General features: G+C 39.2%; 1 protein-coding gene across 1 annotated transcript; it reads left to right on the plus strand.

Moving 5' to 3' along the window:
- The first annotated feature begins 2222 nt into the window (after window positions 1–2222).
- On the plus strand, window positions 2223–18550 carry LOC126823502 (uncharacterized). The gene is made up of 6 exons (XM_056098298.1): window positions 2223–2295; window positions 5763–5882; window positions 9960–10237; window positions 14920–15025; window positions 15175–15385; window positions 18227–18550. Exons 1-6 carry the CDS (start codon window positions 2238–2240, stop codon window positions 18510–18512), a joined length of 1059 nt encoding a protein of 352 aa, XP_055954273.1. The 5' UTR covers window positions 2223–2237; the 3' UTR covers window positions 18513–18550.
- Window positions 18551–22927: the final 4377 nt, after the last annotated feature.

The raw sequence follows: 22927 nt of genomic DNA on the forward strand, positions 1-22927 counted from the left end.
GGCTACCTTGTTGTGGGTGGATTATCTTGTTCAGTTTGATGAACAAGAGGTCGACTGGCCAGTAAAGACTCATAACAAAGGTTTGTTTATTATATTTTCGTGTATTCCGCAGTTGTGGAATTGTATGTTATTGCTTCTGTCATACTTAATGGTCAATAAGTAACAATTGGCCATTAACTTCACTAATTTTCTTAAATCTATCCCAGGATTATCTTCCACTCATTGTTCCTAAATTGTACATATACACAACAGATTAACACACGTGTGTACATGTTTTCTTTTAGTTACCGATATACTCCATAAACAATGCGGTCATTCCATGTCAAGTGGGCCAGGGGTGGGAAATCGACCCCCTCGAAAAAATCAGGAAAAAATACATGTAAAAACTAGAAACTGTGCAAAATTTGTGATCTATAGCTTGAAAATTGACTGAGATACAGGCATTTGAGTTTCATGAGTTACCGATAAATTTTCGAAACAAAATATGTATTAATAATTTACTTTAGTTTCAGATATCTTATTTTTACCTATGGCTCGGAAATTGATGTAGTTTCTACATTCCAGGTAACATTTGAATACGCGCATTGATATTTGAATTTCGTTTACTGTAGCTTCATATAAATTATATTAACACCATGGGTAGGAACCGTGAACACGAATAGCGACGTTTCATTACCGCCGCCAAAATGCTCTAAAGTGAACGACGAGTGTGATTGTAAGCATCTCTTACAAATGAAATTTCTATCAGGAATTAGATTCTGGATCATTACCCTATCTGAAATTAAGAATAGGCCTATTGTACACGCAAAACGTAATATAAAGTTGCAATTTCATATTTTTATGTTATATTTTTAAAATTTATTAAAATAAAGCCTTAAAATAGATGGTATCTATAAACAGTCCTACCTTGTTAAAGAATAATCTTATTAATCCTATAATTCACTAATGCCAGTTGAGAAATTGGCAAAAATATCATTTTCCTCTGCAAATTCAAACGTTTGAGGATAGCTACTCCATGGTGGAGAATATAAAACAAGGGAGGTAATTGGGGGTAATTGTGTTATTATTTCCGGTGTAAATGAGTTTAAAGCGTGAGAATGACACCTATGATCGTATAATAGTGAGTTGGCAACCTATTGAGCAAAAGACATAGAAATAATTATGTTTTGACTTTCTTAGAAAATATGAAATTGTAACTTTAAAGAAAACGGGGAAAATGGAAATCCTGGAGATGTAGTTCCTCGCGATACGTACAATTACCTTGATTGGGCGATAATAAGGATACAGATGATACCCACCGCCTTTGCAGTAATCCCAATTAGTTTACGCATAGAAAGTAAGAGAAGTGTGCGGCGAAATGATTGTGCTAAATCCCTAGTAGTTGGAAAGTGTAGAACACTGATATGATTATTTATGAATCTTTGTCAATATGCATATGACTAGATAACAGGCTACGCTGCATAGAACGTTTCAAGAAAGTTGCAAATTGATCCAGATGTGTGTGTTGTTCACTATCTTGCTATATTACATGTATGTTTATGTCAAAACAGTGATTTATCTAAACCACTTTAGATTTGGTAATCGATAAAAAAAAGGTACCTTGTAAATCGCCTCTTTATAAACAAAAATGCATTGAAAGGTGTACATGATTTGCTCTTACGGCTGAAGTTGTTCTAAGTTTGTGCCGTATTTCTTCTGTTGGTTTCTTTTTGACTCCAAAGAGGTACTCAGTTCTGAATATACCGAGAGAGCCTTAGGAGCACCGAAGACTGCTATAATATGTGCTCATAGCTTTGTTTGTTTACGACAGATAACTGTTACCCTGATAACGTCACTATCCGTATATTACTTTGTTAAAGACGAAATAATTTGTACTTTGGGTTGAACAATGTTGAAACTATTTCAATACTAGATAATAAATATTATCTCCTTCGGCTACTAAATGTCTTACAAATAAAAGATATAGGTTGATCAACTATATCATTCGGGAAAACTCGACTTGACCTGTCCATCTGGGAACACAAGCTGTCAATAAAGTTGATGGAAAAATGTCAAACAGTAAACACGTAGAGTCTCATTAGGGCAGCTGTGGATGTATATATCATGGGTTCCACGACGACAGTAGTCGATATATTCAAATCACGTAAAATCTTCTGGTTATTTAAGAAACAACTGGACAGTAAACCACGCATTTAAGTTTCAACTCTACCACCAACTAGCAGAACAAAACTTACACAATGTGGCAGATAGCAATATGTTTGCTAGTATCACCGATTGTGGTTCATTCCTTTGATGGTAAGTTGGAACTTAACTCTGTTTTGTATTGGCAGAGAAGGAAGAAATATATCGTGTTCAATATTCCTTCACAATCAGCTCAGTGTTTAATAGTCCACACTAGACCTACTGACTATGGTAAAGGTCCAACTGAGGGATTGAACCCTCTACGATTTATCTAGGAAAAAGTTACGATTCGTGGCATTCGTAGCCCATGTGAAAGGGGCCACGAAAGGTTTCTTGTAAACATCACTTACGCTGGGTTCCCCCTGTCGTGCGATGCGTTACGATAGGATTGGCCCCAGGGCCCTCACATAGGGGAGGGGCCATATGCCCGGGGGCGACACTTCTTGGGGCGATAAATTATCGACATGCATACAAGAAATATTCAAAGGGGGACCCTTACAATATTTATGGACTAGTCTCCTTAGAGGCTGAGATAGAAAATTGCAAGCCTTCGCTTCCCCTAAACCCATTTAAACCAGTTGACATATTAGCAAATAGAGAGGGTAGAATTATGATTTTTCCAAGTTTTATTATAGGGTCTTTCGATCAAATGGAGAGTTGAGGGGGGAAATTAACATAGAAATTTTACATAAAAGTTTCTTTAATAAATAGTTAATTAGATAAAGTGTTAAAAGTATAAAAATTATATTTTAAAATTTCTTTAATCATAAAAAGTCAACTAGGCGCAGACACTGAACAAAGCAGTTACAGTAGGCAAGGGGTGGGGGTGTCACTGAAACTTTAGCCCTGGGCGTCACATTTGTCCCTATTGAGTCCACGATCGGGTACGTGCAGATACGTTGGGATACGTTTCGATACGATCAACAGGATTACTACGACTGACCGACAATATATTATGATAAGACTTGATAGGATCATCACGATTACTCGGCGATTAAAACAACGATTTCAATGGTAGCGCGAATCTTGGTAGTGGGAACCTAGCATTACGAACTTCCGTCGATCGCTTCACAAAGATCCAAGATGGCGGCTCAAACTCTCATTTCTTCAGAAATTTCGTGTATTTTGCCGGATCACTCACATTGCGCGCTAAAAATCGTCTGTTTTCGAATGAACTTTTGATGTCAAGATGTGAAAAATGTTCCAAAGATCATTAATATGTAACTCATGCAACGAACTGGTGCCTAATTGTCGAGAAAATGGCAGCATTTCAATCAAACAAATCCAGCCAATCAGGATTCACGCGAAAGAGGCGGGGGGGGGGGGGGCACTGATTAATGGCCGGCGAGTTTTCCCATAGATAAACGAAGGGTAAACTTATCTATGTGAGCCGAAATTAGCGTTTACAAGCAATCACACGCTTTGCAAGGGCATTCGAAGGCATTCGCAAACGATTCGAAGGAAATTGGCAAGCACTGATAAACATCTGTAAGGCCCCACTCATTTAAGTAGTTATTTCCAATAAAGGTACGGCAAATATAAAGTAGAGAAAACTACTGGATTTTCTGAAAAACTCCCATGAGGCACGCACGGGATAAAAACATAACGGATCACTAACTGGCAACCTGTCGAATTGTTGTCTGCTCAGGTGATGCATGCTTGATTTGTGTTGATCAAGCGGTTCATGGTTGTGCGAACAGCGAGAGAATTAAACGTAGGACAGACTGTGCGATTAAAGGAAATGAAATGAAATGGGGTTTACCGTCCTACTGTTCTGCTCCTAACCTGGGCTAATGAAGACGGGCATACGCCATACAGTGTGCCATGAGGGAAATTTTGCCCGGGCAGCGGCGCTACGGCCTACACTTATATCGAATTCCAACTGCCAAGGGATCTGTTACGTGCACGCCAATGTGTACACGAGAACTCGGTTTTTCGTCCCATTCGAACGAATAGACAGCTGTCTTTGTCAGGCCCTCCATCCTGCGTGCGATTAAAGGGCGGGGGGAAAGTTAAATTCGACAAAAACAATAAGAAATGTCGCGCTGAGGTTTTCAGTGGCGGCGTCAAGGGGGCGGGGGGGGGGGGCATTTGGCCCCTCATAAATCTGGTCTGTCCTCTGTTTGCCCCCCCCCCCCCCAATAACGTTGGAAAATAAAAAAAAAATACTTGTGATACGTTTCGGTAATCAAAATCAATACCTTCTACTGTGATTAAATCCCACATCCCCACTCATTCATAGACTTGCATGTTGTAGAGTCTGAGTGATTTCTTCTTACCAAGCTCTTCCTGCAATCTGTTTCACAGAGAATTATGAGTCTCGTATAATATCTCTGTCATAGATGACTGCCTTAACACGTGCTGTCACAGCACGCGGTGTGAATCATTGGCTGAATGGCGCGTGCATTGTTTACATAAGACATAACTGCTTCGGAGAGAATGCTGCATTTTAGTCATTTTAATACCCATTTACACTAAATCGGAAATAATTTTTAACTACAAATACGTCAAACGCCTTTATTTATTTTTCCAATATATACAAAAAATGTTTTAGAATTTAATTTGTCGCAAGAAAAAAGTTAATATTTCTAGCTCATTAAGCCGCATCAATGTCATCCTTATCAGTGATTGTCGCGGCCAAGCAAATATTCACTGCGGATCAGTGTGCCCTTCCTGCTGTAAACCTACAAAAACAATAACACGTGAACCACTTGAGGAGTGCTTTTTACGATCCTCAAAGTTTTTGGGTATATAGGTTCAAAGCGGCGAGAATATGCATTCAATGATACACTCACTCCGTTCGTTTGACATTTCCCTCTCTGTTCGCGGATAAGCTGGTGATTTGGCGACGAACAGTTTCTGGTCAGCTCTATTTCTGAAATACTGCCCGGCTTCATTTACGGCAGTCTTTTTTTACAAAATATCGTGGCGAAAATATTCATTCACTTTGATTCAATCACTCCGTCCGTTTGACACTTCCCTCTCTGGTCGGATAAACTAGTGATCAGGCGACAGACGGTATCTGATCAGCTCTATTTATCTCGACAATCGGTGCCTAAATACTGTCAGACAGCATTTCCGACAGTCTATTTTTCAAAATTTTCTGGGGGAGGTCCCCCATACCCTCCATAAGGATTCCCTACTTTGGCGCTCGTGAGTGGGCTTCGTCGAGGTTCGGTCGTTTGACACTTTATCTCCACGATCAGTGCCTGAAATACTGCCAGGCTGCATATCCGGCAGCCTGTTTTTCTAAAATTTCTGGGGGAGGCCCCCCTACCCGTAGTTGAAGGTCGTGCCTTTGCCCCCTTAACCTTGTACTTTGCCCCAGCTTTGCCCCTCCAAACCCCGGCGACTGGCACCGCCACTGGAGGCATTTTCTGAAATAGTTGTGCGAACAGTGAGAGGATTAAACGTAGGACAGACTGTGCGATTAAAGGACGGGGACAAAAGTTAATATGACAAAAACAACAAGAAATGTCTTGCTGCTGTAGTAGCTCATTGGCTAAGACATTTTCTGAAATTTGGTGCCCTATTAGAAACATTTATGTAATACTTTATGTGTATTCTTATATCTGTTACAGGTGTGCAATGTGGTGATTATAAATGCGTTAATGACGTAAACGTATTTTGTAATACGACTACCAATACATGTCAATGTATGGCCGGTTATATTGGAAATGCCCGACTTAGGTGTGTCAACGGTAAGTGTGGTATATTTAGTCAATCTGTTCCAAATCTTTAATGCAAAAGCCTTCTTTTAACTCAGTAGAAGGTGACTGACCTTTACGTGTACGTCACATCATACGACCTCGATAGGACGTGCGTTGTTTACATCGGGTGTGGTAATTAAAACAAACTGATCTGGGAAGAATTTGTGCAATTTACTCATTTACGCCTTCATTTACTCTTTTATGTACACCTTTACGCTGAATAGGAACTATTTTTTATCCAGATGTACTTCCAACACTTTTTTTGTTGATAATTTAAAAGATAGCACGGAAAGCGTGGAATACGCCCACACAGCAATCCCTATTGCGTTCAAAAGAGTATCGACAAAAGGGCGGGGGGGGGAGTGGTAAACCGGGAACGGTAGGCTGTGGATTATGAATATCGATAGGGGTCGATACCCCCCCCCCCCCATGCATCAAGACAAATATGATAAATATACATTAAAAACTAAAGCCTGTAACTCGTTCACAAGGTTTTCGGAAAAGGGGACATAACTCCGGAACGGAAAGTCGCAGAACACTTAATATCGACAGGGTTCCGCCCTCTCGTGGCATCAATTTGAAAGAAATCCGTTGAAAACTAAATTTCCCATCAAGTCCACTTCGGCAAAGCGGGCATGTCATCCCTATTATTAAAGTCTGCCATTGAGTCAACTGGCGTGGTTTCAATTCCCTGGTTGTACGTGACAAGGAGTAGGGTCGCCTGTCCAACCTCGTGGGTTTTCTCCGTGTCCTCCAGTTTCCTCCCACTGCTAAGGACTACCCATTAATGGAACATCTATGGTAAAAACCCTGCTGTCACCAACCGTTGTCTACACGGTTCTGTCGAATATGCTGTCAATATGCATTTTTATACGGCCACATTTTCAATTTGACGTATTATGCCGTCGCCGGTGTCCACCCATGTGTCCGCACGACCTTGTGTCTGTTCACATTCGATTTTGATGAAGCTAATAGGTCTATGTTCGTTTCGGATGGTTTCGATTTTGTAACTTATCGGACTGTAACTTCCTTGGCCGGGTGCCAAGAAAATCAGTCATTGACGCCACCGACAGCGATTGTCGGGACGCTATCGGGCGATAGTCTGTCGTCGGAGTCCGGTTGGCAGGCCGCACAGACACACCGTCGGACGACCGATAGTGGAAACAGAGTCTTTCAGATCTCAAAATAAAACACACATCGGAATATTCTCGTGCTGTGCATGGGTCTAAACTGTGAGTTCAAAATTTGATAGAGCAAATTCGGACTGCGTGGGGCACTCTATATTGAATCAGTCTATACACCCTGACCGAATTTGATTAAATTTTATTAGATTCAATAAGATACACACACGGATTCAATTTCCAACTTAACAAAAAGGGGGTTAATTAATTTATTACCTGTCATTCAAGCGCAGGGTCCAGAATATCCAATAAGTCTCCAAAGGGCGACGAAATTGGATTTTTCCCCGACAGAAAAGTCGCCTATAGATGTCGGAATTTGTCGGTGTTTCTTGCTATGCGTCCGCTGTCGGCTTTTGGCAGCACAGAAGCACCAACAAGACTAATATATGGACCGATAGACTCGCGTTTTTGGTTTGAGGACCCTATGAAGAGAGGTTACAATTTTTATTCGATTTTTATACGCCCACATTTCAGTATGGGCGTATTATGTCGTCTCGCGGTCCGTCAATGAGATAGAGGCTAGTGTTTTTGGTGTGAAGTATCGAGGTCAGGAGTGGACAAAACCGATCGATTTTCAGCGTTCCGGGACTTTTAGATCCGGAGTTATGCCCCCTTTTCAGAAAACCCCGTGAACGCGATAGAGGCTATAGTTTTCGACGGATTAATTTCAAATTTGAATTTGGTTTGAAAACATGAACTCTATCGGTTTTCCGTTTCAGAGCTATCCAACTTTTGTAAAAAAAAAAACCCAAAAAAACACCTTTGTGAACGACAGAGTCTGTAGTTTTCGACCGATTGTTAACAATTCTTTTGTGCAAATTTGATCATGAGGAAAGACAAACCCTGTCGATATTCGGCGTTCTACTTCTTTCTGTTCCGGAGTTATTCCTCCTTTAACAAAAGTCTGAACATGATATACGCTACAGTGCTTTACGGATTCTTTTCAAATTTGATTTGATGCATTGGGGTTGTGTATTGATTTAAAGAAGATGAACCCTATCGACATTCAGCGTTCTGCGACCTTCCGTTTCAGAGTTACCCCCTCTCATCGAAAACCTTGTGAACACGATAGAGGCTGTAGCTTTTGAAAGATTTTCTTATTAAATTTGCTCAACATAATGTGTGAGCGTATTCCACACTTCGTGTGGCTAATTATATAAAACTTATGTTTACATCCCAACGATCTCGTGCTGATTCGGTTTCGGCACCTACCTATTTGTAAGAAAATTGCGCACATAGCTTATGGACCCTGTACAGACCATAGTTTTTATTCCATTTTAAATATCCATTCAGAATTATTCCCACTACACCATAATCTCGGATGGGTTCGATTTTCGTGAAAACCGGACTGTAAGTTTCCCTCAAAATGGACCCTACCCTTTACTTAAATAGTGGAAAGCCTGTAATACATAATGCCTTGGACGTGGACGCTCTATCCTCATAAACATAAGAAATGCATAGAAACAGGTGCAAATAAATTACATGTGTTTATGATCAAAAGGTCTGGGTGCGGGGCGGATCGCACGCAACTTCTTTGGGTATGGTCCCCGCCTTTTAGGTAAAATATGTACCAAATGTGTGGACCTTCTACAGCCGACAATAAATTGTAGTCCGATTAATATGAAACACAAAATGTATAGAAAAAATCTCTGATGAATTTTATTTCGGTTCCTGATTTATGACCACTTGTCGGCATGATAAAGGCTATAGCTTTCAAAATGATTTTTACAAATTTAGTTTGAATCTGTGTTTGCGATTAAGGCTAGATATTTTTCTCAATTTCTAATCGAAGCATTGGGACAGTGAGAGGGTGAGCCCTGTCGATGGGAGCCGCTTGTTTAATTCAATCTTGTAACATATATTATTTCCAAAACCAACGGCCTGTCAGCATTACTGAATGAAGCCACATGACGTCAAAATGTTGGTTTTCCTCTCTGTTTTATTATCACGAGATTTGTAACTGGTTTCTTTCGGTTAGGTAAAAGTGGAACGTGAGTGACTAGCAGAACTGTTTGAGAGAAGTCGCGGAGGGTGAAAAACTAGCTTTAGATACACATGTTGCACCGACTGATCAGTTTTTGTGGTTGTCACTAGTCATTAGGTAACCAGAGAGAAAGAGAGAGACAGGAATGGGGTTTAACGTCCATTCGATACAAACTAGGTCATTTCGGGACTAACACATGGTTCAATTTTATTTCAATAATTCGCTTGCGCGTAGGGGTCTTTAGCAGTGGGAGGAAACCGGAGGACCCGGAGAAAACCCACGAGGTTGGACAGGCGACCCTACTCCTTGTCACGTAGAACCGTTGAATCGAAACCCCACGAGTTGACTCAATGACAGACCGTATGATACAACGCGCACGTGCTAACCATTCGGCCATCCAACCCCCCTCAGGAGGTAACCAAGATCAAGATTTGATTGTTGGTTCTGTTCATATTTTGATGGAGGAGGAAAGATCTAGATCCCTAGTTATGAAAATTTTAACTAAACTTTAGTTTTAGTACATGTTTTAATTATTGTGCATTATCATAATATGACTATAGAGTTCATTGATTTTGGGTAAAAAATAAAATTGTCGATTTCAATGTATTTTATGAAGCTGATCATTTTTGTGAACTTGCAATCTGTCATACAGCCATAAATAAAAGTCGATGTTGAGATATAAACGATTTTCGGTTCTACTGTCGACTTGTTACAGCAGAAATGAAAAATAGATATCGACTCATCAGTAATCGAATAACACAGCAGACCAACACAATTTAATATTCTATTTTGACCTTATTCAAAGAGGAAGCTTAGACACCAGAACAGGATATTTTTTTTACATTGTTTCAAAGAAAGTTATCTTTATTTCTAAACCACATACCCTTTCCCATTCATTTTCAGACACAATGCATATTTGCACAATGATGGGTGATCCACACATCAGAACATTCAATCACGAGGACTCTTCCATATATATACCATGCACCCAGATTCTGGCTGAAGGTACTGTTCCAAGAGCATTTCCAGCGAAAAATTTCAACTACCGAATAACAGCCATAACCAAAGAAGTTTACCAAGCCAGATATGCGTCACAAATAATGGTTATTGCCCTGAATATTGAACTATTTACTTTTGAAAACAACCTAATAGTGTTACGCTGTGACACAAACGGTTGTTGGGTAAGTTCAAACTAACATATATAATAGGAAATACGGTAGCCGAGAAAGCGTTTGGTTTTGGGGGTTTTTTTTGATAATAGGACGCATGCAATGAGATTATTGTGTCGACGTAAGCAAAGAACCGCGAACTTTTATGTTTTACACAACTAACCATTTCCATCAAGGGATCATAGCGGACGCGCCTGAAATAATGAAACAGAATGTCTAAGTATAAAATGAAAATAAACACTGGGTAGATAATTTGATATAGGCGCTAAGCGACTATGGCTCAGTGGGTAAGGCACTGAGTGACTATGGCTCGGCGAGTAAGGCGCTGAGCGACTATGGCTCGGTGGGTAAGGCACTGAGTGACTATGGCTCGGTGAGTAAGGCGCTGAGTGACCATGGCTAGGTGAGTAAGGCGCTGAGCGACAATGGCTGCGACTATTGCTTGGTGAGTAAGGCACAGGCTCACCAACAAGGAGGTCCCGGTATCAGTCCCGGTTTTGGCCGCAAAAGCTCGTTGTTTTCCAGTGTGGTTCCCCTTGTCAGTACAAGGCGGGGTGCCTGGAAAGAAACTTAAGAAAATAAAATGTATGTTATATATGTTTAGCGTTCTATAATAAGTGGTATTTTTCGGTCATCTTTCTTTTGTCGACTTTGTTTCCACGGATGGGGTGATTTGTCCAATGCAGAACTATTGTCCAATTAAAATTCTCGATCTGTATCGAAAAGACCCTTTTCTCCCCAAAATACTCAGAAAAATGGGTTTGGATACAATCCACATTACATAGTCTTTAATATCATGTGAGTTTAATCACAGCATACTCTTTTGTCGATATTATTTTCACGATTTTCTGGTACGTGGCGTCCGATTCCCCCAATAATACGTCCCTCCGTACGTGGCTTATCCTTAGACATAAACGAATCCATAACATGCCCAATTTGTCCACTTTACTGGACACATGCTCGGTATGACATTTATCATAACATGTGTCAGCCTGGTGATTGAAAGATATAAAAATGAAATGAAATGAAATGGGGTTTATAGTCCTACTGTTCTGCTCCTAAACCTGGGCTAATGAAGACGGGCATACGCCATACAGTGTGCTATGAGAGAAATTTTGCCCGGCCAGCGGCACTACGGCCTACTCTTATATCGAATTCCAACTGCCAAGGGATCTTTTACGAGCACGCCAATGTGTACACGGGACCTCGGTTTTTCGTCCCATGCGAACGACTAGATAGCTGTCCCTGTCAGGCCCTTCGCCCTGCATCACTGACAAGGGCAAACCACGCTGGAAAATCTGAATGAACTTTCTCGGCCAATGCAGGGATCGAACACCCGACCTCCAGACTACCGAGCTAGCGTCTTACCCACTTGGCCACGTGATCCCCTTGAAAGATATATACAAAACTATGCAACTTCTAATATTAGGGATTGTAATTTAATATATAGATCTTGCAGGGTACGCCTACATTTTGCAAGAGATGGATAGAAAACAAGCTAAAAAAAATGTACAATGAGGGGCCATAATCAAGAAAGTTATGATCTGAAATGCGCAAATATCAAAGGGACTGGACTGATATGTTTTAAGTTTCATCATAATCGGATAAAAATTGTGACCTCTAAAGGGGCCATAACCTTTCTATTACATACTTATACACAATTTGCGTACAAAGAGCTTCCATTTTGTCGGGCATTTTCATTTCGATTTTCCGACATTCCAATTCAACCTTTATTATGGTGGAATGGTAATATATCTAAACGGTTTTTAAAATCTGAAAAAAAAATTGTAACTTCTAGAAAATCCTCAAGCTAAAATTGCGATTTTTCGACCAATCAGGGGCCATAATCCTGGAAGTTACGTTTGGATATGTGTGGTTATCAAACGGAACCATGATCTTTATGATAAAAACATATCTTTAAAGTTTTATCCAAATTGGATAAAAACTGTGGCCTCTAGAGGGTCCACAACCTTCATATTTTTACACTGTTTGCGTACAAGGGGCGGCCATTATGTCCGTCAGTTTTTGTCCGATTTTCACGAAATTCGAACGCAACCATCATTAGTGTATAACTGTGATATATTCACACGTTTGTTTTTTTGGTTTTTTTAAATCGGATAAAAATTGTAACCTTTATAGGGACCACAAGCTCAAAACGCGATTTTTCGTAACATCAAGGGCCATAATTCATCAAGGTACGATCCCATATGCGCAAATATCGAAAGGAACCATGATCTGTGGGTTATAAACATGCATTTCAAGTTTCATCAAAATCTGATCAAAATTCGGCATCTATGGCAAGGTTTGGCGGCATTTGTGTGGAGCTTTTCACCCCAAGAGTTCCACAAGATATTTTCGAGAGATGGATAGAGAACAAGCTAAAAAGAAAGGGATTTTTCCTACAATCAAGGGCCATAATTCAGGAAATTACAATTCGATCTGCGCAAATATTGAGAGGAACCGAGATCTTTGTGTTATAAACTTACATTTCAAGTTTCAACAAAATCGGATAAAAATTGTGACCTCAAGGAGGTCCACAACCTTGATATACAAGATGTTTACACTATTTGCGTACAAGGGGCAGCCATTTTGTCCGACAGTTTGGGTCCGATTTCCACGAAATTCGAACTCAACCATCAGTAGGGTGTAACGGTGATATAATAAAACTATTTTTTTTAAATCGGATACGGTTCGATATGCGCGAATATCGACAGGAACCGAGATCTTTGGGTTATAAACTTATATTTCAAGTTTCAACAAAATCGGATAAAAATTGTGACCTCTATAGGATCCACAACCTTGATATACCATATTTTTACGCTATTTGAGAAGGAACGGCGGCCATTTTGTCTGTCAGTTTTGGCCGATTTTCACGAAATTCGAACTCTGCCGTCCTTAGGGTGTAACGGTGATATAATAATACGGTTTTTTAAATCGGATAAAAATTATGACCTCTATAGGGTCCACAAGCTAAAAACGCGATTTTTCGTACAATCAGGGGCCATAATTCAGGAAGTTACTGTCCGATATGCGCGAATATCGACAGGAACCGAGATCTTTAGGTTATAAACTTATATTTCAAGTTTCAACAAAATCGGATAAAAATTGTGACCTCTATAGGATCCACAACCTTGATATACCATATTTTTACCTTATTTGAGAACGAACGGTGGCCATTTTGTCTGTCAATTTTGGGCCGATTTTCACGAAATTCGAACTCAGCCGTCCTTAGGGTGTAACGGTGATATAATAATACGGTTTTTTAAATCGGATAAAAATTATGACCTCTATAGGGTCCACAAGCTAAAAACGTGATTTTTCGTACAATCAGGGGCCATAATTCAGGAAGTTACGGTCCGATATGCGCGAATATCGACAGTAGCCGAGATCGTTGGGTTATAAACTTACATTTCAAGTTTCAACAAAATCGGATAAAAATTGTGACCTCTATAGGGTCCACAACCTTGATATGCCATATTTTTACGCTATTTGAGAACGAACGGCGGCCATTTTGTTTGTCAATTTTGGGCTGATTTTCACGAAATTCGAACTCAGCCGTCCTTAGGATGTAACAGTGATATAATACTACGGTTCTTAAATCGGATAAAAATTATGACCTCTATAGGGTCTACAAGCTAAAAACGCGATTTTTCGTACAATCAGGGGCCATAATTCAGGAAGTTACGGTCCGATATGCGCGAATATCAAAAGGAAACAAGATCTTTGGGATATAAACTTACATTTCAAGTTTCAACAAAATCGGATAAAATTTGTGACCTCTAGAGGGCCCACGACCTTGATATACCATATTTTGCACTATTTGCGTACAAGGGAGGGCCATTTTGTCCGGCAGTTTTGGTCCGATTTTCACGAAATTCGAACTCAACCATCAGTAGGGTGTAACGGTAATATAATAAAACTATTTTTTTTTTTTAAATCGGATAAAAAGTGTGAACTCTAGAGGGGCCACAAGTTCAAAACGCGATTTTTCGTACAATCAAGGATCATAATTAAGGATGTTACGATCCGATATGCGCCACTATCAAAAGGATCCAAGATCTTTGGGATATAAACATGCATTTCAAGTTTCATCAAAATCGGATCAAAATTGTGACCTCAACCGGAGGTCCACAACCTTGATATACAAGATGTTTACACTATTTGCGTACAAGGGGCAGCCATTTTGTCTGACAGTTTGGGTCCGATTTTCCCTAAATTCGAACTCAACCATCATTAGGGTGTAACGGTGATATACTAAAACGTTATTTTTTTAAATCGGATAAAAATTGTTACGATCTGATATGTGCGAATATCGAAAAGAAACAAGATATTTGGGTTATAAACGTGCATTTCAAATTTCATCAAAATCGGATCAAAATTGTGACCTCTAGAGTGTCCACGAGCTAAAAATGTGATTTTTCGTACAATCAGGGGCCATAATCCATGAAGTTATGGTCCGATACATTCCAATATCGAAAGGAACTGATAAAAATTGTTACCTGTAGAGTATCCACAAACAAACTTTGGACGGACGGACAGGGGCGACGACACTATACGTCCACATGGAAATGTGGGTGTATAAAAACTATTGTACCCCAACAATGTTCGACGATCTGCCCGGAAGTGGACGCCAATACGCGATGCCTATCGCTGTGGTACAGCCTTATATTGTTTTTTTTTTTTATCTTTGCCAGAATAATGCTGCTCCCTATCAGAAGATTACCGATTATGCCGATCAATCATTGATATTTAACGTTACGCGTGATGCACCAAACGGCCAAACTGTGGTTTATGTTCAAGGTATTATTTAAAAAATTTTCTTATTGGTCATGGGGTTGCAACCGTATTGAAAGGTATCCAGGCAATACCGTAGGTTTACTTATTGGCTGCGACTTAGTGATTCGATAAATTCTCCTCGAAAATGAACCGAATATACATCTTTTTTTCAGGGTACAGAGTCGAAGTTAGATTTCGAGCTGAAGACGGCTCTGTAACTATCGTAATTCCACCAGATGCATCGCCTAATCCCGCGAATCCAGGATTGTGTAACCAACCAATCGATCCCGTGACATACAACGCTGATACAGCTGCAGGACTATCTCTGGAATACAGCGACTACATATTCTACGTTAATATTGGAAACATCGATAATAATTTCGAGTAAGATTATTTTTTTTTATCTATGTGCCTCGCTAAAGCGGAGAAACCAATATGTTGATCGTACTGCATGCACTTCATTCGGGGATCAATTGTCGCATAATGAACGGTAATTACACGATTGTACTCTGATTAAAAATCTGTCCACCACTCGTATTTAGTTGTATGATGATGAACATGTAGTCGTATACGTGTAGTACGTACAGTGAACATCGGGCCAGGTATAGAGTTAGGTAACATTGATTTGTTAGTAGGGAGGGGAGGTAGGTAAGTGTGTACAGTAAAAACTATGAAGCAATCACCACCTATTTACTACTTGCAAAATTCAGAGTTAGTGGCAATTTGTGCTTTTGAATGAATGGGTGCATTTCTGAAGGGAAGGCAGCTCCTGTGGGCTATCTATTAAAATAGCATAGGTTAGTCCCCAAATGACCTGGTTAGTGTTGAGTGAACGTTAATTTATTTTCAAATCTTTGGACACCACTTCCACTTTTATTCCCATCAAAACATATCCATATTTGACAATAGTTTTTTTTATATACAGGCCAATATTCCTACTGTCTTAATTTGCCTATAAGGCACCCCAACAAAATAGCCTAAACTACTTGAAGATTAAAGATGGGTTCCCAGAAAAGTATTTATCGGGTGGTTAATTCCAATAAAAGTATGGTAATTTTGGTATATATGGAAAGTAGAGATTTCCAATCTTACTAGAAAAATACTGGATTCCCCGAAAAACACTCATGGAGCGTATACAGGACAAAAATGTAAGGGTTCCCCTAATCGATAGCCCGGCGATTAGGAATTTCTGCACGCGTGATGCCAAAGGATAATCCGAGAATTTAATTAGGATTCGATATTTGTAATAAATAGTAAGCGATTAAAGACAACATCGTCTTATGTATGCAATGAATTCTCCTCTGACTTCCAAGAGAGGTAAGTCACGTGACGTAAACATGACCTGGTTTGATCGAATTTTTATAGCAGGACATTCCTTCGCAATTACAATGTTTGAGAAGGATTTGAAGCAAAATTATGACAAATTAATTAGTTTGAATATGTTTTTAGTCCATATATACCATTAAATCACCCAGTTTGTACGCGGGAATCCATCTTTAATAAATCATCAACATCATCTTAATTGAACAATGAATACAGATTCGTTGTGTAAGAGCTAAATCTGCCTATTGCAGATCTTTCTTTTGGCCTCAAATGTTATATAAATTATTATTTATTCACAAGACAAACCCATAATCAACTCTACACCTTCGTTTATTCCTGTTCAAAATTGTTTCACGGTTTTATCTTTTCATTCTAATTTCACATGTACTTTTAAATCTTTTATCATCAGTATAATGTATTGACAATGGGCTAACACGTGTGGATTTCTATTGATGTATTTCAGATAATTAATCACTGACTTACTGCTCTTGATTTTCGAATCCTTGCTCTCGCCGAGTGTCTGCGAGAGCTTACTGTCTGAGGACTCCCTCCCCCTCACCCCCAACACACACACGTACACGAAAATTTGATGGACGCAAATGCGTTGTCCTACTATTCTAGCCCGTGAAATCAGCAAGTGGTCTAATATAGCCGACTCGAATTCCAATCAATCAAGCAATCGGGATATTCAGTCCGTGAATACAGCAACCTCAATTCGGTCCAATATAGCCTACCTTAGGTGCTGACCTGAATCCCAAACAACCAACCAATGCGTTTTTCTGCTATTCTAGTCTGTGAGTTAAGCAACTGCAGAGTTTCCAATCGTTTTACAACCGAATTCCCACTCTATGACGACCCGAATGCCAATGAAATGAAATGAAATGGAGTTTAAGTCCTACTGTTCTACTCCGAATTGGGCTAATGAAGACGGGCATACGCCATACATTGTGCTATGAGGGAAATTTTGCCCGGACAGCAGCACTACGGCCTACTCTTACATTGAATTCCAACTGTCAAGGGATCTTTTACGTGCACGCCAATATGGACACGGGACCTCGGTTTTTCGTACCATCCGAACGACTACACAGCTGTCCTTGCCAGGCCCTCCGTCCTGCATCACTGACAAGGGGGACCCACGCCAGAAAATCTGGATGAACTTTCTCGGCCAATGCAGGGATCGAACACCTGACCTCCAGCCTAGCAAGCCAGCGTCGTACCCACTTAGCCACTGTGACCCCCGATCCGGATGCAACCATCTAATCGGACTGTTGCAGCTTCATTCACAAATAATAATTGTTGCCCGAAAAATTTCGCACAAAGTAGAGTGGCTCCAGACAAAATGTTTTAATCAATAGTCAATTTAGTATAAATTCGTGGTATTCAATTAAAAGAAAAGTAAAATTAGATTTCGAGCACTTTATTTTGCCAACTAGATGAAATAATATTTTTGTTTTCAATTTACCCCTCTGCCCGAAAAGATAGATTGCCCGAAAGTTAGGGGGTAGGGCAGCCCCCCTCCCCCTGACGCGTACAGCTATGATTCCTATTGCGCTCAAATGACGCAATGAAACTTGATTAAGAAACAGGAAACCGTTCCCCTGAAACGTCTTCCATCCAATCTGGTCTGTATTACGCCTTTCCTTTGATATTTTTTTAATGAAAAAGCTGCTCATTTTGAACATTATTTACTGCATTAAAACCAAGGAAACTGATTAGACGAGGAGAGCCATTTGATAAGGTAAAGCGCTTTATATCAAGCTTTCCCAAATTTGATTCCAGGCAAGTATATAGCTGCAAGTACTGTGTTAAAGGTATATGTTTCTTTATAAATGTTGCGTCTATTAAGTATACTGATAAAAATTGATTCAGTGTACATTGTTTCTACATTATCTGTATTTACAGAAATGATGATCAGTGTCGGACACTTTATAGCGAACCGTGTGACCCACAAGCAACAAGACAGAGGGATTCTGTGATAACATGTGCTGATATCTTTACTAACCAAGCCACCAAGGAATGCTACTACAGTTACAGAAACCAGAATGGTAGTGCTGTGTTGTGGGATTTCAACAGGTGCCATGCAGATCATTGTAGTTTAAACGTTCCAACTGAATATTGTAATAATGTTGCTGCTGCTTGTGGAGTTGACGCTGTTCCTACTGGATGTCCTCCTCCTCCTGGTAAATAACTCCAAGGGGACATTTAAGAATGAATAAATATTAATAAATCAAGTGAAGACGAGTTTCTTCTTTTATAGTATGACTCTACAGTCCACTAATACATTAGCTATCGGTTTGGGTCTATCGGCGAGCCAAAGTCTACGGATGTCCGTGAGACAAAGGGGGTTGGGGCGAATGGTTTAACAAGTGCACATTAGATCACACGGTCTGTCATTGAGTCACGTTTTGTGGTTTGACTCCCCGCTTGTGCGTGACAAGGAGTATGGTCGCCTGTCCAAACTCGTTAGTTTTCTCCGGGTCCTCCGGTTTCTTCGAACTGCTAAACACCCTACGCAGCTACGCACAAGCGAATTATTGAAATAAAATTAAGCCATATTTTAGTCCCAAAATGATCCAGTTTGTGTCGAGTGGACGTTAAACCCCATTTCTCCCTTTCCTTCTCCGTTAGTCAAATACCATACTTAAAGTAGTAAACGATATCCATGGAACTAATCCACTCTAATTTTGTCAACCAAACCCGAAAGTAGTACGTTTCGACATTCATCGAATGAATCCGGTCTGGTAGGTTATTTGCCCGAAAATAAGTCCCTTACGTGAGTAGTATCCAGTCGTAAACTGGATATATGGAGGGGTGGGGAGTTTATTCCAGGCAACATCTCATAAATTAAAGCTATGCCTACTATATAACGAGGCAAATGGACATTGCATAAAGAAAAATGCCTACGCTTGCCATAAAATATCAGTGTTCATTAGACACAGTAGAAGTAATGCGGCATTATGATCACAATCCAAAAAGCGAACCCTAGTTTCAGTTCCAACGAAACTTGGGCAATTTTGTTACAGATGAGCGAACTTTGATTTAACAATCCCGGGTCTGTAATGGTACAGGATGCACTCAAAATGAAAACAAATTCCACCGGTCTCCACTGTGGTCATCTGCTGAATTCTAATTTTAGAATACAAGAGTTGGTAATCAAAATACTAATTCTAAACTAAAAGAAAACTCCATATATTAGTTTGCTGGAAAGTAGACATATTTCAAATACTGAATAAAGTTTGTGCTTGAAAATCATGATGTCTATGCTAAACCTCTGTTCTATGATATGTAAGCACGTTTTAGATTAAAGTAAATTCAAAAATGGTTAAATATAGAATCGAAAATTCATCTCCCTTTAACCAGATTGCTGTTGTGAAAAATGTCGCCAATTGCGTTATGAAAATGCACATACATACCTTACTAAGCCATTAGCTCATTCCGCACGACCTTGGTCACAGAACATAAGGCGCAGCAATCTTATTCATTCGACTTTTGCATCTTCATTGACTGGGATATGACGAGTTGGAATTACAGTGTCGAAGTCCACAAAGAATTACCTGTGCCCGGTTTGATTCTCGGGTGTGCCCATAGTGGAACCCGTGACCTCTTCCAGCTCAAAATATTAAGTAACTCATTCCGGTGACGAAAAACCATGATTTCAAAGTTTACCTTTTCCAAGAACAATAGGACTGGCGCAAATTGCGTACTACTTTTGTATTGAATTTGCAATGAAAGTTCGCTATTTTTTTTATTGATGACGAGAGCACGTTCAATATAATATGTTAAAATAGTTCTCAAAATTTACCAAGGACGCTATAAAATTATTGATGACGAGAACACATTCAATATATAATGTTAAAATATTTATCAATATGTCTAAATATCTATTTTCTTATCAATCAATGTCATTGATCGATCAATAATTCTTAAATAATATTCACCTTAATATGAATATATACCAATAATATCGATAATAAATTTAATGTTATTTCTAAAGAATTTCTAAAAATCGGCTGTAAATTGAAGAAACCAAGTATAATTCGAATTGAAATTTCAATTTCAACAAAAGCACTTGATTGGGTTTCGTTTGTTAATTCAGGACACTACAATGATGTTGTCTTATTCCAACGTTTTGGCGTCTAACTGTAGTTTTATAGTTACGTATATTTGTTGGATGTCCACCGTTCAGTCTATTAGTCATATACCTACCTGTGTGTAAATTTGTAAACTTTCGTTTCATTAAATCCCAATTTGTGAGACATTTTGTATCATCTATATTGATTACGATGTTATGACTGGGGCTCTCTTGCACATTCATAACGGCGACAAGAACACAAAATTTATTCTCGAAGAATCACTGATCAGAAAGTGTCTTGTCCTATGAAGTATATGAATCTTTACTTCGACTTGGATATAGTGTTTGTCTATTATACATAAGATCTGACTACTTCTTCTGTAGCCGCCATCTGTTACCTTTATCGTTTGACCAGAAACCCTGTGTTTGACTAAAACCCAATCTGATTAAAATACAGATCTATATTTCGTTTCCTTTTTTTTTATATTTTCGATGGCCTACACTACATGAAGATCTGACCAGTTTTACTGGGAGGTCGTGTCAAAGGTCATTCGAACGGCTTTTGACTCTATGACGTCAGACATTTGATTAACCAATCAGCATTGATGTTACTGGTGGATTACCCACAGTTCCGTGCACCTCACGCCAAAAGCTCGCCGTAACAGACCGTTTCATTGGCTAATCCCTCACATCAACCAGAACACGTCAATGATAACAACTCCTCCAGATCCTAGTGTAGTACAGACAAGTAAAACGAAATTTTGAACTATGTAAAACGATCTGTGTTTTAAACAGATTGACTAAAACCAGGATTGCTCAAGAAAATATATCCTTTCATTGGCTAAATCAGGTGGTCAAGTCTGGTCAGTAGAACACAAAGACGTTGTTTGCGCTCACTATAGTGTAAATATAAACGACATAAAAACAAACAAAAACCAAAGTATGGTCTCATATAAAGTAAACAAACGAAAATATATTTGAAAATAAACACTAGGTAAAGTATGATAAAACTAGTTTATCCAAACCACAATTACAGGGATATAACTAAAGTATATTAGCAATCCTTTGTCTTTTGTGACACTGAAATAACAAGACGTAAAAGTAATAGAGAATCATAAGTTACGGTCTTATTGCTTCCGGTTACGAAATCATTATACCAACCGAAAAGAATAGAGTTTTGTATTATCCCAGTGTAGAATAATGTACCACGAATACAGGTTTGTATTATTCCAGTGTAGAATAATGTACAACGAAGATAAACACTCCAATTGTGTGGCCCCAGTACTTCTAACATTACTGCTAAGGACCTGGGAATACTGAAAGCATATAACTATACCCCGTTGCAGTCAGTACGTGGTTATATGACAGGTCTATATGGAACTCGGGAGTCATTTACAATCTCTAAGGTTTTCATCATTCTCAGAGGGAGCATTGAGGGTGGGTGAATGGCAAAATTGATGCGACCCCGCCTGTGTCATGGGCTTTATTACTCTAAAATGCATTTCTTCCGATTGTTGCAAAAAGCTGCTGCAAAAAACAAAAAAAGATTTGACGACTTTTTAAAAGTTAACTGGGTTAGTTATTTACTGTCCGAACCCCAATCGGTTGTACTCGACAGTGCACTACGGGCCAAGGCCCTCGCGATCGCGCTCCAGATGAGCCACCACACATTAGGACTTGAAATGGTCTAATATTCTCAAATTAGATGTTAGTCAAAGATGACATGAAATGATGGCTCAAAGGAAGCAAATATTAATTACAGATTTTATTTCTTCTTATTTTAAGAAATAACATCTTAGACGTTCTATTTATTATATTACGTTTGTTTTCATTTTATATGTGGCTCTGAGCTTCTATTGATTGTCGCAGACCGGCAGCTAGATATGGTAATGATAGATTAACTATTTCTGAATATGGATGATCTCTCATCAGAGCCTTGGCCCACCTCTGATGCTTCTGCTTAGGGAATCACGGGAAAAGGGTGCACCCCGTGAACCTTGATGCAGCTGGAAATCAATGGATTTGAATGGATGTAACGCTTATTCAAATGAAACTGCCAAATCCAAATTTAAGATCATCAACTTTATCGGTCCAGAAATCACCAAAGGTATGGTAAAACTTGCAGACGATAATAAAATTACAACTTTAATCTGATGGTTTCGTTATATATGCATTATTTAATTCGTACTTGTATTGAATAATTTATTTACAAACCGGTTTATGTTTTCAGTTTCAAGTTCTGACCGGCATGATTTTCGTTTCCTGAACAAACATAGAATATTAGTTGTGGCCGTAGACCATAAACAAAAATCGTACATTTTATTGAACTCGACTGGTTGTCATAAACGTTTATTGAAACTTATACGAGTAGTGTACGGCGCCTATATTATATTAAAAAATATGTTTAATTTTTTTTATATTTGAAAATCAAAATAAATTTCTGTATATTAATAAGTGCTGTTTTATTTCTCCCTAAATCTGCTTTGCGTCAGCGGGTGTGAACCGTAGTAGCTGTTGTGGATGTGGCCCCA

The sequence above is a fragment of the Patella vulgata genome, chromosome 1 (assembly GCF_932274485.2).
Source record: "Patella vulgata chromosome 1, xgPatVulg1.2, whole genome shotgun sequence".
NCBI lineage: Eukaryota > Metazoa > Mollusca > Gastropoda > Patellidae > Patella > Patella vulgata.

Coding starts and splice junctions, on each gene's coding strand:
- LOC126823502 (XM_056098298.1), top strand. CDS start 2,238: ATGTGGCAGATAGCAATATGTTTGCTAGTATCACCGATTGTGGTTCAT. Junction 2,296..5,762: donor TGTGGTTCATTCCTTTGATG/GTAAGTTGGAAC, acceptor TATCTGTTACAG/GTGTGCAATGTGGTGATTAT. Junction 15,026..15,174: donor AACTGTGGTTTATGTTCAAG/GTATTATTTAAA, acceptor TCTTTTTTTCAG/GGTACAGAGTCGAAGTTAGA.